At 31.3% G+C, this 12,949-nt stretch overlaps 1 protein-coding gene across 1 annotated transcript; it reads left to right on the top strand.

Moving 5' to 3' along the window:
- Positions 1-7,672: 7,672 nt before the first annotated feature.
- LOC113702490 (large ribosomal subunit protein eL42) lies at positions 7,673-10,832 on the top strand. The gene is made up of 4 exons (XM_027223722.2): positions 7,673-7,843; positions 9,813-9,992; positions 10,229-10,303; positions 10,447-10,832. Exons 1-4 carry the CDS (start codon positions 7,841-7,843, stop codon positions 10,504-10,506), a joined length of 318 nt encoding a protein of 105 aa, XP_027079523.1. The 5' UTR covers positions 7,673-7,840; the 3' UTR covers positions 10,507-10,832.
- The last annotated feature ends 2,117 nt before the right edge of the window (positions 10,833-12,949 follow it).

Raw genomic sequence — 12,949 nt, 5'->3', positions numbered from 1 at the left:
GTGTGGTTTCTCATTGAGGAGAAGTAAAATCTTGTGAACGTAAGCCTCACTTGTATAACAGCTCTTAGTTGGTGGGTTAGTTGGCAATTAATTGTAGCATAATGAGGGTTAATTAAGAGTGTTGTAGAACTCTTTGACTCAACTAAAAAGTTTTTAGGGTGAGCAAAGAGTGATTCTTCTTATGTATAAGGTGGTTTGCAGCACCATCAATTGAAGAGGCTATTGGATTGGAGTTAACTTCAAGTTTGGAAAATACTTGAACATTTTGGTTTGGATTTCTATCTTTTTCTTTTCATTTTTGTTACTTAATTGTGCAATCTTTATTGCTCTTCACTTGCTTTATATTTGTAAATTTGTGCAATTAGTTGTAGTGTGGTTATCGAGTGAAAAATTGTTTTATTTGCTTGGTTTATATGAATAACTTAATTCACTCCCCTCTTAGGCTGTCTTTGGGCCCTACAAAGATGATGGCAAACAAGAATTGCATAATCATATTTTTTATCAACAAATGTCACACAATGAGCTTGCAACTGTAATTATATTGCATGAATATCTGTTGTGTATTATTGATCATATTGATTTTTACAGATTTATTAACAGTTTGTATCCATGTTTTAAAATGGTTTCAAGAAATACAATCAAATGGGACATCATGAGGATCTACGAATCACAGAAATTGAAATATTGTGATTTCTTGGAGAAGTTCAAAAGCAATATGGCAATTACAATTAATATATGGACTTCCAACAATGTCAAGAAAGGTTTCATGTGCATTATTGCATATTACATTGACGACTTTTGGATCTTACAGACTCAAATTTTGAGGTATGGTTTCCAAAATTTCAGACTTAAATTATGTTAATTGATAATGTATATAAGAAAATTATGTTTTTCTTCTATTATTTAGATTTGTTTATGGTCCTGCCCCTTATGCCAAAGATGTGTTTAGTGATATACAACTATTTTCTTTGATGGATTGGAATGTTGTTATTAAGATATCTACAATTATTGTAGACAATTGTTTCACCAATGATTCTATGATCACTTGTTTATTGGATAAGTTGAATGTGAATGAGTTGATGATGGATTGTTTGGTATTTAAAATGGGTTGTGCTGCTCATATTCTAAATTTGATTGTGAAATATGGGTTAGACATGATATCAAATGCTATTGAGAGAATTCGTGACAATAATGTGTATTGGACTGCTTTTGCTGCTAGAGTTAAAAAATTTAAAGAAGCTGTTCGTCAATTATGTATTTCTTGTACTAAAAAATTGTGTTTAGATTGTAAAATCCGTTGGAATTCAACTTTTTTGATGTTGCAAATAGTTTTAATTTAAAGATGTGTTTCCACGTGTTTGTCAAGTGATGAGGATTGCACAGGTTGTAATGATGTTTGTAAGAAGTTGAAATTGTTCTATCAAGTAATTGAAATGTTTTCTGGCATTCGATATTCTACATCTAATGATTTTTTTTGCAAAAGGTTGTGATATCAAGATATCATTGGTTCAATGGATGAAGAGTCCTAATTGTTTCATAAGAGTGATGGCTAAAACAATGATGTCAAAATATCAAAAGTATTGGAAAGATTATAGTGGGATACATGCATTGATGTAGTTTTAGATCCGAGATATAAAATGAAATTGATTGAGTATTATTTTTCTATCATTTATGATATTGAATCTTTCATGAAAGTTGAGGAAATTTGCCAAAATTGCTATTCTTTGTTGCTTGAATATCAAGTTTGATTAATTGAGCATGTTGTGGGAAGTTCCAATATGAATGAGGTCGAAATAGATCCCCTTGCTAGTTTTGATCAATTTGTGACTTCCAATTCATCAGATGTTACCTCTAAGTTGGAAATAGATTTTTATTTGGAATAAAATGTATTACCAAGAGTTTCGACTTTTGACATTCTTGGATGGTAGAAAACACATGGGGTTAAGTATCCTAATTTGCAAAAGATGGGTAAAGATATTCTAGCCATTCCTATGTTAAGTGTGGCATCAGAATCTGCATTTAGCACGTGTGAAAGACTAATTAGTCCTCATTGATATAGGTTTCATCATAATACATTGGAAGCGTTGATGTGTGCTCACATTTGGTTATAGAATGAAGTCAGAGGTAAATATAAGTTTTAATTTTTAATCTTGAAATAGTATAACTTTTATAGTATTTTTTATTTCTTAATTATGTAACTACTTGTTTATCTTTTTGACAGCTATTTACTCTATTTCAGAAGGGAGTTCATGTGCTACTTTGTTTGATGAAGAAGATGACATTGATTGTGTTACAGAATAAGTTCATAAATTTCATGATGTTGCTCTATTTCACATGTTCATGATGATGTTTGTCATTCTTAATTTTGCTTTCTTGTTTGTCATTATTAACTTTGCTTTCTTGTTTGATGATTTTCAAATTATTTACTGACAGATTTACAAAGGAAATGACAAATGTATCATGACATGTGAAGAAGAAAATTGAAGACTTGATGACTAATAGCATATTTTAGTAGAATGATTCTTAAAATTCAAAAGTGAAAATTTGATTGTTTTAGTTGTATTTATCTCATTATGTTGGATTGTATTTAAATAGCTTGTATTTTATTATTTTTATGGGATTTAATTATGAAATTATAATGGATAATGATTTGATTATGTGTTGGTATTTTTAGTAATTAAATTTTGACTAAAATTTGGTTATAATACAATTATAGGAGAAATTTTTATTTGCCCTTATGGGGAAGCGGGGCATGGCAAGTAGTGGACAGTTGGGCGGGGAATTCTAGCCCCACTGCCATTCCTATATAGTACAATTTCATTTATATCACTATGATAATGGCAGGTTAAACATGTATCAGAAATAATAAATATGTGATTTAACAGATACAATAGATGTGAAAAATAATTAACACATCTCAAAAATATTTTAAAAATCTCAAAATTGTCTTCTAAAAAGGTAAATCCCTAGAGCTCCTTTCTGTACATGTTGCAATTGCTAGATCATTAAATCAATGAGTTTAAGCTCCAATAATGAAGATAAACAAAAGAAGAATAACAAATTCATTGTATTTCATCAACAATTAATATCAAATATCTTAATAGCTAGAAAAATGAAAATATTCTCATGAGTTATGGTGAATTAAACCAAAAAAAAAGGAAGAAGAACAAATTTTATTTATAAATTATAAAAAGTATGGTTAGTCTTGGTGGTTAACAATGTAAGGAAAAATTGATCTTAGATTTTGTGATTCCAAAATTATATTCCTCTCCAAGAAATGGATAAATTACATCGCTTCTCATTTATGATTAATATAAATATAGTAGCAGTTACAAAAATAAAATATTCCCTTGAGTTATGATGAAGTAAACCAAAAACAAAGGAAGACCAAAGTTTATTTACAAAAATGAGTACTTCAAACATAAAAGAAAATATTTTTGGATACACGTATTTTAATGAGTTTACCACACGTATTTTTTTATTTTTGGATATAAGCACAATACGTCTTAAGAGCAACTTTTTAGTATGCATATATTAGTATTGAGTAAGAAACTTTAACACAAGATATAATAAACAAAGTAATGCAAGGTTAGGCAAAAAGCTTTAAAGTTTGGGATTTTTTTTATTTCAACTGCCACAAAAGTTAAATTTAATGAACTTTATTACGAAAACTAACAGCATTTAAACTTCAATCAATGAATATAGTATACATCAATGTCAATCATAATAACAAGTGCAAAAGTGAAACATTCTTTTGAATTATTGTGAGCTGAGCTAAAATAACAATTTTTTTAATAAAATATCTATTTTTAAATAGTACTCTAATGGTGAATCCAAATACACCCAAGTTCCTTTTCGTCTTTTTTTTTTTTTTCTGAAACTCAAGTTCCTCATTAGTTTGACTATTATATAATAAATAAATGGTTTAGAATTTTTGATCGTATAAGCTTTATGATCATAAGCATGTCATTGATAAGAAATATAGGCAAGTTTTACCCAATCAAAATATTTCTCTCCAAAGTCAAGCTATTCAAATTTAAGCAATGAAAGTTGAGTATAATTTAAATAGTGTTATAATTGCATAGCACCATGTATCATTTTAAATTCATCATCAACAACAAAAAAAAAAGAGAAAAACAAAGAAAATTTCAAGAAAAAACTCACTAATAGTAATTAAAAATTCATAGAATGGTGTAAACAAGAACAACAGATTATTCAAAAGAAAGCTAAAAATTTTAATTCATATGACATAAAATAGAACATAAAGGTCACCCAAATTCAGTAGAAAGACAAAAAAGTTGATATTGTTACGAAACAAAAGTGCGCATATGATAAACGATGCTTTTTACTGTTTGTGCATTCATGCTGATTAGGACAGGTCAAGTTTATAAAAAAAATATATATAAAGGGTTAATTTCAGAAGCATCCCTTAAGGTTGATCTTAATATCACCTAGCACTCGTAAAGTTTCAAAATTTGTACTTACCTTCCTTATTAGTATGATGTGACTAGAGGTACCAATCAAAGGTGTCAAAATGATGATGCTAACCCCGATGTTTTCCTAATTTTTAGGGTTATTATCACTTTACTCGCTTAACGTTTGGTGCTACTATCAATTTCCCCCTTAACGTTATTTTTTAGTCACTTTATCCCCAAAACTAATGGTCAAACTTAACAGAGTTTATTAATTAAAGTGAAAAGACATGTTTAACCCTTAAAATTATTATCACTTTACCCCCATAAAATATAGTCTCATTATCAATTTACCCTCTAAAGTTATTTTTTAGGTAATTTATCCTACCATTAAACCAACTTAACAAGTTAAAAAACTTTAGAAGAAAATACCCTCCTCTTTGCATAATAAACATAATAAAAAATTTAGAATGACTCTTCTCCTTTTTAATTTCAAGAAAAAAAGTCAAAGTATTAATTTCTTTCTTCTTGGCAATCTTATTAATATTGAAAAAAAAAATAGAAAGATGAAGAGGGGGAGAGGGAGAGAGAGAGTTCAATTCTTTTATTTAAAAGTTACAAATAAGAAAGAATTAAATACTTTTATTATTTTAAAATTATTTCACTTTTTTGTTTACCACCAAATTTCAATTCTAATCCCGACAACCTTAAAGTAATACAATAATGTTAGACTTTTCTTTATTTTCTTTTTTTGCAAAATCTAATTTTTTGTCTCCTTCTTTCCTATCTCTTTTTCTTTTTCTAGTATTAATAAGTGTGAAAAAATTTGAGAAAACCCTTTTATTTTTATGTTTTTCGATCTCTTAAAGTGAAAAAAAAGAAGAATAACCATTCCAACTTTTTTTATTTTTAATTATATATAAAAAAGGGTAAATATATTTAAAATTTTTTTACTATACTAGTTAGATTAATGATGAGTAAAATGCCTAGAAAATAATGTTAGGAACTAAAGTGATTGTATCATTATAATCTAAACGAATAAAGTGATAAAACAATATAGTAATGCTCTAAAATAAAAGGGTATTTTTGTCCAAAATTTCTTAACATGTTGAGTTGAATTACTTATGGAGGTAAAATGATTAAAAGATAACGTTAGAGGGTAAACTAATAGTAGTGATATAATTTAAGCGGGTAAAGTGATAATAACCCTAATTTTTACATAGCAAAAGTCTAGGAAAAGGGCAAAAATCCCTACAAGCTAAAATATCTGAAAACAAAATAATAAGAATGTCATCTAAAATATTTTTCTCCATCTTTACTGCAGCCAATCTCTTGGAGTTTCGGCTCTATTTCCTTCTTTGTGACAATATTTTTTGTGCCTCTTTGCTGCAAAATATTTGTTCTTAATTTCCCTTCTTGTTGCAACCAATCTCTCAAATTTTTTGCTTATTTAATACTTCTTGCTACTAAGTTGGACAAGATTTGGTACTTATTGCATTTACACCTCCTCATATTCTAAGTTTAATATTCTATCTTATTTGTGCTTTTTTCATGCTTAAAAATTCATAAATCAAATTGCAAAAGGGTAACTGTGGAAATATAATATAATGTCTCTCCTTCAATGCATTTTTAAATACTAGTTTTACGCATAAGGGCTGACAATATTACACAAATTGTAGACCCCGTTTAGCAAGTGAGTTTTTTGGGTGTTTGTCTAAAATTTTACTGTAACTTACTGTATAAGTTTTTAAAAATATTTTTGAAGTGTGTTTTTTTTTTAATATTTTGAAGTGTATAGTTTAAAAACTTTAAGAACTTTTTTGAGGTTATTATACCTAAAGTTTTTAAAAAACTTGTAGTAGACAAATTTGGCAAAAAATTTGGCTGCCAAACAAGGCCATAATTTTAAAGGAGTTAAGTAAGATTTCTAAAACTTTAAGTGTGCTAGATCATATTAGATAACCTTAGGAAGGTTTTTGAAGCTAACCCAAATTTAAAACAATAAGAGTATTAAATATCACATTCTTTTTATCTCAATTACATTTATTCCTTTTAAAAAAATTGACTTTCTCAAAATTTTGATGCAAAAAAGAAAAGAAAAGAAAATTCAAAGCATCATGTTCCAAGTAGGGATGGCAACGGGGCGGGGTTCTTGACTATCTATTTTAGATCCGTCACCATCTATTCTAGCTGATGCTGATACCTTGACTTCTCTTTCCACCCTACCCTCCGCCTTTTCGCGCATTTGGTGCGCTATTGAAGAAAAGAACATATCTATCTAGGACACCCGAACCACTATTGGACGAGATAGATTGAATGCTTTTAACGTAGCATCGGGAGTTCAATTGGCTGGCTAACCTTTCTATAATGCCCCTACTATACCAGGTCTGGCCTGTAGGATGTCTTGGGTTCTCAGAACACCCCATCCCTTGGGGCGGGGGACCTCTCCCCCATCCCCCGCCCCGCTACCTACAAACTCCCCCCGCCCCCGCCCCATCCCCCCGTCCCCCGCTCCCCCCGCCCCATCCCCGCCCCGCTTCCCCTTCGGGTGCCCCCACGGGGCTAATAAAAATTTGTTATATAATTTTATTATGGTTAAATTTTAGCAAATAATCAAGTACTAAAATATCAATACATCATCAAATTATTATTCATTGTAATTTTACAATTGAAACTTATAAAAACAATCAAACAAAAATTATTTGAATACAATCCAACATGATGAAATAAATATAACTAAAGTAGTCAAGTTTTCACTTTTGACACAAATACAATCACTAATTCATTATTGTGCTTGTGCTTTTTTTAAGAAAAAAAATATTATTGTATTAAGTGTCATTAGGGATTTAGTATAAATGTATTAGTAAATTTAGTATAACCAATTAATAATTTGTATTAGTACACATATATAATTATTAGTATAATTAATAATATCAATTATATTATATATACTAATAGACATTATATAATACATATAACTAATAATATCATTATCATAAGTTTGTAACTAATTAAATTATATATTATATATATAATTATATACATATATATTTCATATATTTATTTTTTTAAAGCGGGTGGCGGCCCCCCGCCCCTTTTCTAAGCGGGGGGGGGGGGGGGGGGGGAAATTCCCCCCGCCCCCGCCCCCATTGCCATCCCTAGTTCCAAGGTTTATTCTCTTAGCCCCAAAGCCGGTCCATTAACAATTGGCCCACATAATTTAAACAACTACCTTGAAACCCATAGCACTTTGCTGGCCCATAATTAAAAAAGCCGCTCCACAATAATAAAGCCCTCATACAGAAACCCTAACAGTTTACTACGTTATAAGCTGTCTCCGCAGATTTCATTTGCTAGGGTTTTCTCAGACGGCATAATCCCAAATTCCCAGAGCTCACTCTTTGTGCGTCCTCTCTCCGCCGTCCAAAATGGTAAAACCTTAATCTCTGTCTACGCTTTCATTCGACTCCTAGGTCTTGTACGTTTACTCGATTTATGGTTTTTTGGTTGTATTTTGGTGTTCTTTTTGGTTCTCCTGTGAAGAACTTTGGGAACTTTGGTAGAACTTAATATTTTAAAGTGGAGAATTTCATAAATTGGAAATAAGATGGTAAACGCCTAATCTGCCAGTGCTTTGTAAGTTTTTGTTGTGTATTTTGGTGGTCTTCTGGGTTTTCAGGAGATGATTTTTTTTTTCTGTGGAAGTTGATAGTTTAAACCAGAGAAGCTGACAAAGTGGAGAAAAGATGGAAACTTTTTGGCCCTAGCCTTTCTGTTTTTGTTGCTTCTTTTTTTTTGGTCGCAAGGAAGTTTGATATTTTCATGCCATTTTGTCGGCATAATTTTCTTATTGTTGGTTTTGGGATTTTTTACTTAATCCAGGAAAAGAAACAGAGCACCACACTAGGAAAGGATTTTAATTTGTGCCGTGGGCTTAGCCAGCAGTTGTGATCGATTTTGGAAGAGATTTTTGTTGTATATTGTTTTTGTCATTTTTGAATCAATATAAGGATGCTTGTGATATTAATGTTTTAAGATTGTAGTGGAAAATGGATCTGTTCTCCGAGTGGAAAATTGAAAACATTAATATGTTTTCCTAGTCTGCTAGTTGGCCTCTTGAGATGAATGATTCTTTATAGCTAAAATGTGAACTTGCAAGCCAAAATGTTAATGCTTTTGTAGTGATGTTATATTTTTGGGTAGTGGCAAAGAATATAAGACATTTAGGTGTCGGCGAGGTATCCTTTTCTGTTGCAATTTGACTTCTGAATGTCTACTATTGCTCCTTTTTATTTATTGAAAACATTAATATGTTTTCCTATTCTGCTAGTTGGCCTCTTGAGATGAATGATTCTTTATAGCTAAAATGTGAACTTGCAAGCCAAAATGTTAATGCTTTTGTAGTGATGTTATATTTTTGGGTAGTGACAAAGAATATAAGACATTTAGGTGTCGGCGTGGTATCCTTTTCTGTTGCAATTTGACTTCTGAATGTCTACTATTGCTCCTTTTTATTTATTTTGCCGTCTTAAAATATTGAAGAGTTACTGATAGTACAATTGTTTGGGTGTTTATTAGCATTAGTACTGAGATTTAAGTGGACTACATAGGAAGTCAAAATGAAGTGAAAAAATTTTCTTGGTCTTACAGTTTATGTTTGTTTTCTTCTAAGAAGAATGAATGTACTTTGTTCCCATTTCCTCTATGCATTTTTAGGTGGTAACAATTGATAATGGATATATTTATGAACAGTAATGTGTGCATGTATGGATTGCCTATAGATAAGTAGAAAGAATTCCTTGTTTTTTAAGACTGGAGGTTGTATGCCAGATATTTTGTTTTAGGAAATTGTCCCTTGTATTTGCTGATCTGGTGTAAGTTTTTGGTTGTCTTTGTTCTTGAATGTGTCTGTCTGAATGCTTAAACACAAGGTTGTCATTAGAGCTGTGATAATGCTTTGGTTGGGGTCTTATAACCTTTGTAAACTAACTTCCCTGCAAAGCTTGATATTTTAATCAGGAGGAAAATCAATTTTTCAGATTTTATTTTCAAGGTAATCACTTTTGATATCATTTTACATTCCCAACCTGAATAGTTCTGACCTTTGCATCTATGTATAGTTTACCACTACTTGTCAATATTTGAGTGGCTTAAGATCACATATGAAAGATTGCTGCCATATTTTTGTTTGTGGTATTGGAGGGTCTAATTAAGCATCTTCTGTTCTCTTATTTAGTTTTAGATCACATTTCAGAGATTGCTGCTGTGCTTTTTGTTTGTGGTATTATAGGGTCTAAATGAAGTATTTTTTTTTCATTTAGTTATTCCAGGTGCCCGATTTTAGCATGGTGGTTGTATTATAATGCCTGATTTAATTGTTCTACTCCTGGGCACTTGCAGGTTAACGTTCCAAAGACAAAGAAGACATACTGCAAATCCAAGGAGTGCAGAAAGCATACCTTGCACAAGGTTACACAGTATAAGAAAGGGAAGGATAGTCTTGCTGCTCAGGGAAAGCGTCGTTACGATCGTAAACAATCAGGTTATGGTGGACAGACCAAGCCCGTCTTCCACAAAAAGGTAAAAAAATTGGTGATCTCAAGTATATAAATGTCCAGGATAAAGACAATGAGGTTGAAGACTTGGGAAACTAAATAATCATAGACTAAATTCATTAGTTAGTGTGTGGATCTGCAATTTTCAATTAAAAAAAAAGAAAACAATGTTAAAAAAGAGATTTGTGGGTCTTTATTTGAGTGGACTATTTAGAAAGATGATTTCGGTGGTTGACAGCTCAGTTTTTGTATTCTAACTAGGCCAAAACTACAAAGAAGATTGTGCTAAGGCTGCAATGCCAGGGTTGTAAGCACGTTTCACAGCACCCTATCAAGGTTGGTCTCTTTTTTTTCCCCCTTTTTTAAGATTTGTTTTCTTCACTCATAAACTGCTTGCCCTTTTCTTTAGGTGTCAATTCATTTTAATGTTATCCCCTTCCCCCAATTAAAACACTCATTCTCTTGAAAATGATCTGCAGAGGTGCAAGCACTTTGAAATTGGTGGTGATAAGAAGGGAAAGGGGACCTCTCTGTTCTAAGAAGCTGGAGAATGCCGTTGGAATGCTTTTGTTTTGTAATCTTTCATTTTGTTCGACTATTCTAGAATATTTATCATCTTATATGGATTTGACGTTAAGCTGTTCTAGTAAGTATTGAGTTGTTTGTGGAGGATGGTTCAACTCAGTCCTTTGTCCGCTATGATTCATGATCAGTGATTTTAGGCTTCTTCTCGTGTGTTTGCTTTAGGCCAATTGTATGGTTCATAGTTGTAGTCCTTCCTGCGCATGCTTCGTCGGCGTGGGAGTTGGATTCTCTCTCTTTCGGGGATATAATTGCTGGTAATATAAAGTCGTTGAGGGTGAAAGGTGCTGATTTGGTGGCTTTCTTCGTTTTCATCGTTGATTTTTGGTCTGAATTGTCTTTTAATGACTCCTTGATGATGGTAAGTTCACAGGGTGAGTTGCATGGGATGTCTGGTACTGTATACCAATAGCTTGTTAACCAATTGGAGGGATGCAGCCGAAGCTCTCTATATACGTATAATAATTTGGCCATCGATCTATGGAAATATCGAACTCCATTTTGGCCCTTTGAAATGGTCATTGTTTCAATTAAGCCCTTCAACTTCTGTCTTTTGAATTGACGACTTCGACTACAATACATATATATATATATATATATATATATATATATATATATATATATATATATGCTTATCTGAATTTCGGGCTTCTCGTCTGCCATGATTCTGAGTTAGTTTTAGCTGTTGACACCAGTTAGGCCATTGATGGCATATATACTACACAGAGAAAAGTGACCATGACAAGTGCTTCTGAAGCAGCCATTGGCGGGTGCAGGGCGGGAATGGCTGCCAGTTTTACTCGTTTGTTTGCATATGTATTGATTGAAGTTTTGTTGACCTATCCAAAATAAATAAAAATTCGGCATTTTCTTTTCATCTATAGTTAAGACAATACACAACCCTGTTCAATAATAGTTCCCCAAAAAAAAAAAAAAAAAAAAAAAAAACTTGTTCAATAGTATCTACCTAAAGCCGCATCAGTCGATGTTCAAAAAAGTGTGAAATTTGGGCCATGCGCAAATTGGGGCGGGCTGGAACTTAACACTGTGTGCAAAGTATTCCAGTGTTGTTCATGGTATATGAAACTAAAATTGTGGCTGTAACTTATGGTACAAATTTAATCTAACTTGTTTGGATTGTAATTTTTTTCAAAAAATTTTTACGTTTTTCATGAGTATATTTTTCAGTTACTTTTTTATTTTATATACATTAAATTGCTACAATACATTTTCCTATAAAAATTCTAAAAAATAGCAATCCAAATGAGTTGTAAGTTAGGAAGCTTCCTGCATAATTATCAAAAATACATTTAGTTTTGCTACTCTTTTTTTTAATTCTTATTCTTCTATTAAGTATATTATGTGGTGATTTTATATCCTAGTAGATTCTTATTTACCTAGGTTATTAACTTGTAGAAAAAGGGCTTGTTGGAGTCTTTTTCTAAAATAGTTTAAAATTTAAAGAGGCTGTTGAGGGTCTGTACAAACTCCTGCAGTATTTAGCTTGTGTTTTACATTATAATTTAGTTGTAACTTGCATAATACTTAGAGCTAGCAATAAGGCCCAGGGGCCAGGTCCCATTTAAATGCCCATGCCCACACCTAATTTAGGTGGGATGAATTCTGAAAATTTGGGATGTGGGTTTGATGGGATTGGGACTGTAATATCCATTTATTTGATGCGTTTGTTTTGATTCTTTTAGGTAGTCCAAAAGTACCATATATTCTAAATTTTTCTATTTTTATTTCTTTTTTTTCTCTTGTTTTTTTTTTCCTTTGTCCTTTACTTCCCGAAAGCCTCACCACTCCAATTCTATGCTGGCTGTTGTCTCTTTAATAACGGCAATCGGACTAAAACCTGCCACAGTTCCATTTAAAACATTTTTCTAGATTACAAACATATTTCTTCTCCATTTTTCATTTATAATTTTAATGTTCAATCAAAAGCAAAATTGTTGGATGAAGCCTTAGATGGCTGCATTGCAAGGAGGCAAACTTTAGAAAAAAATAAAGATGAAAATTGAAAGGAAAATAAAAAGATAAAAAGGAAAGAAATGGAATTTTGAGATAAAATTTAAAAAAGGTTAGCAAAAATCTCTTGTAAAATAAATTTTAATAAACTAAGAGTAATTAAACAAAAAAAAAGTAACGAAGCAAAAGAATAAAAATGAATGAAAAACTTAAAAAATTAATAGAAAGTTTATTGGGCTTGTAATTAATGTGAAATATGATCTTTTTTTGGTATTATAAAAAAAATTTTAAGTTGGTGATTAGACACACCTCATTTTGATTTTCCATAGAACAGTCCATCTTGTTAATTTTTTGGGTCCAATAAGTCAAGGAAAACAGTAAGTAGAATTCGGCAAAAAAAATATTTGTTTTGAGAAATTATTGCGCGAG

Source organism: Coffea arabica, chromosome 7e, assembly GCF_036785885.1.
Source record: "Coffea arabica cultivar ET-39 chromosome 7e, Coffea Arabica ET-39 HiFi, whole genome shotgun sequence".
In the NCBI taxonomy this organism is placed as follows: domain Eukaryota; kingdom Viridiplantae; phylum Streptophyta; class Magnoliopsida; order Gentianales; family Rubiaceae; genus Coffea; species Coffea arabica.
The sequence above is the reverse complement of the archived record's forward strand: the minus strand, read 5'-3'. Positions and strand labels throughout refer to the sequence as shown.

Excerpts from the sequence above, each read along its gene's own strand:
- LOC113702490 (XM_027223722.2), top strand. Across the intron at positions 9,993-10,228 it reads AGCCCGTCTTCCACAAAAAG|GCCAAAACTACAAAGAAGAT; the intron begins GTAAAAAAATTG and ends TATTCTAACTAG. Across the intron at positions 10,304-10,446 it reads TTTCACAGCACCCTATCAAG|AGGTGCAAGCACTTTGAAAT; the intron begins GTTGGTCTCTTT and ends AATGATCTGCAG.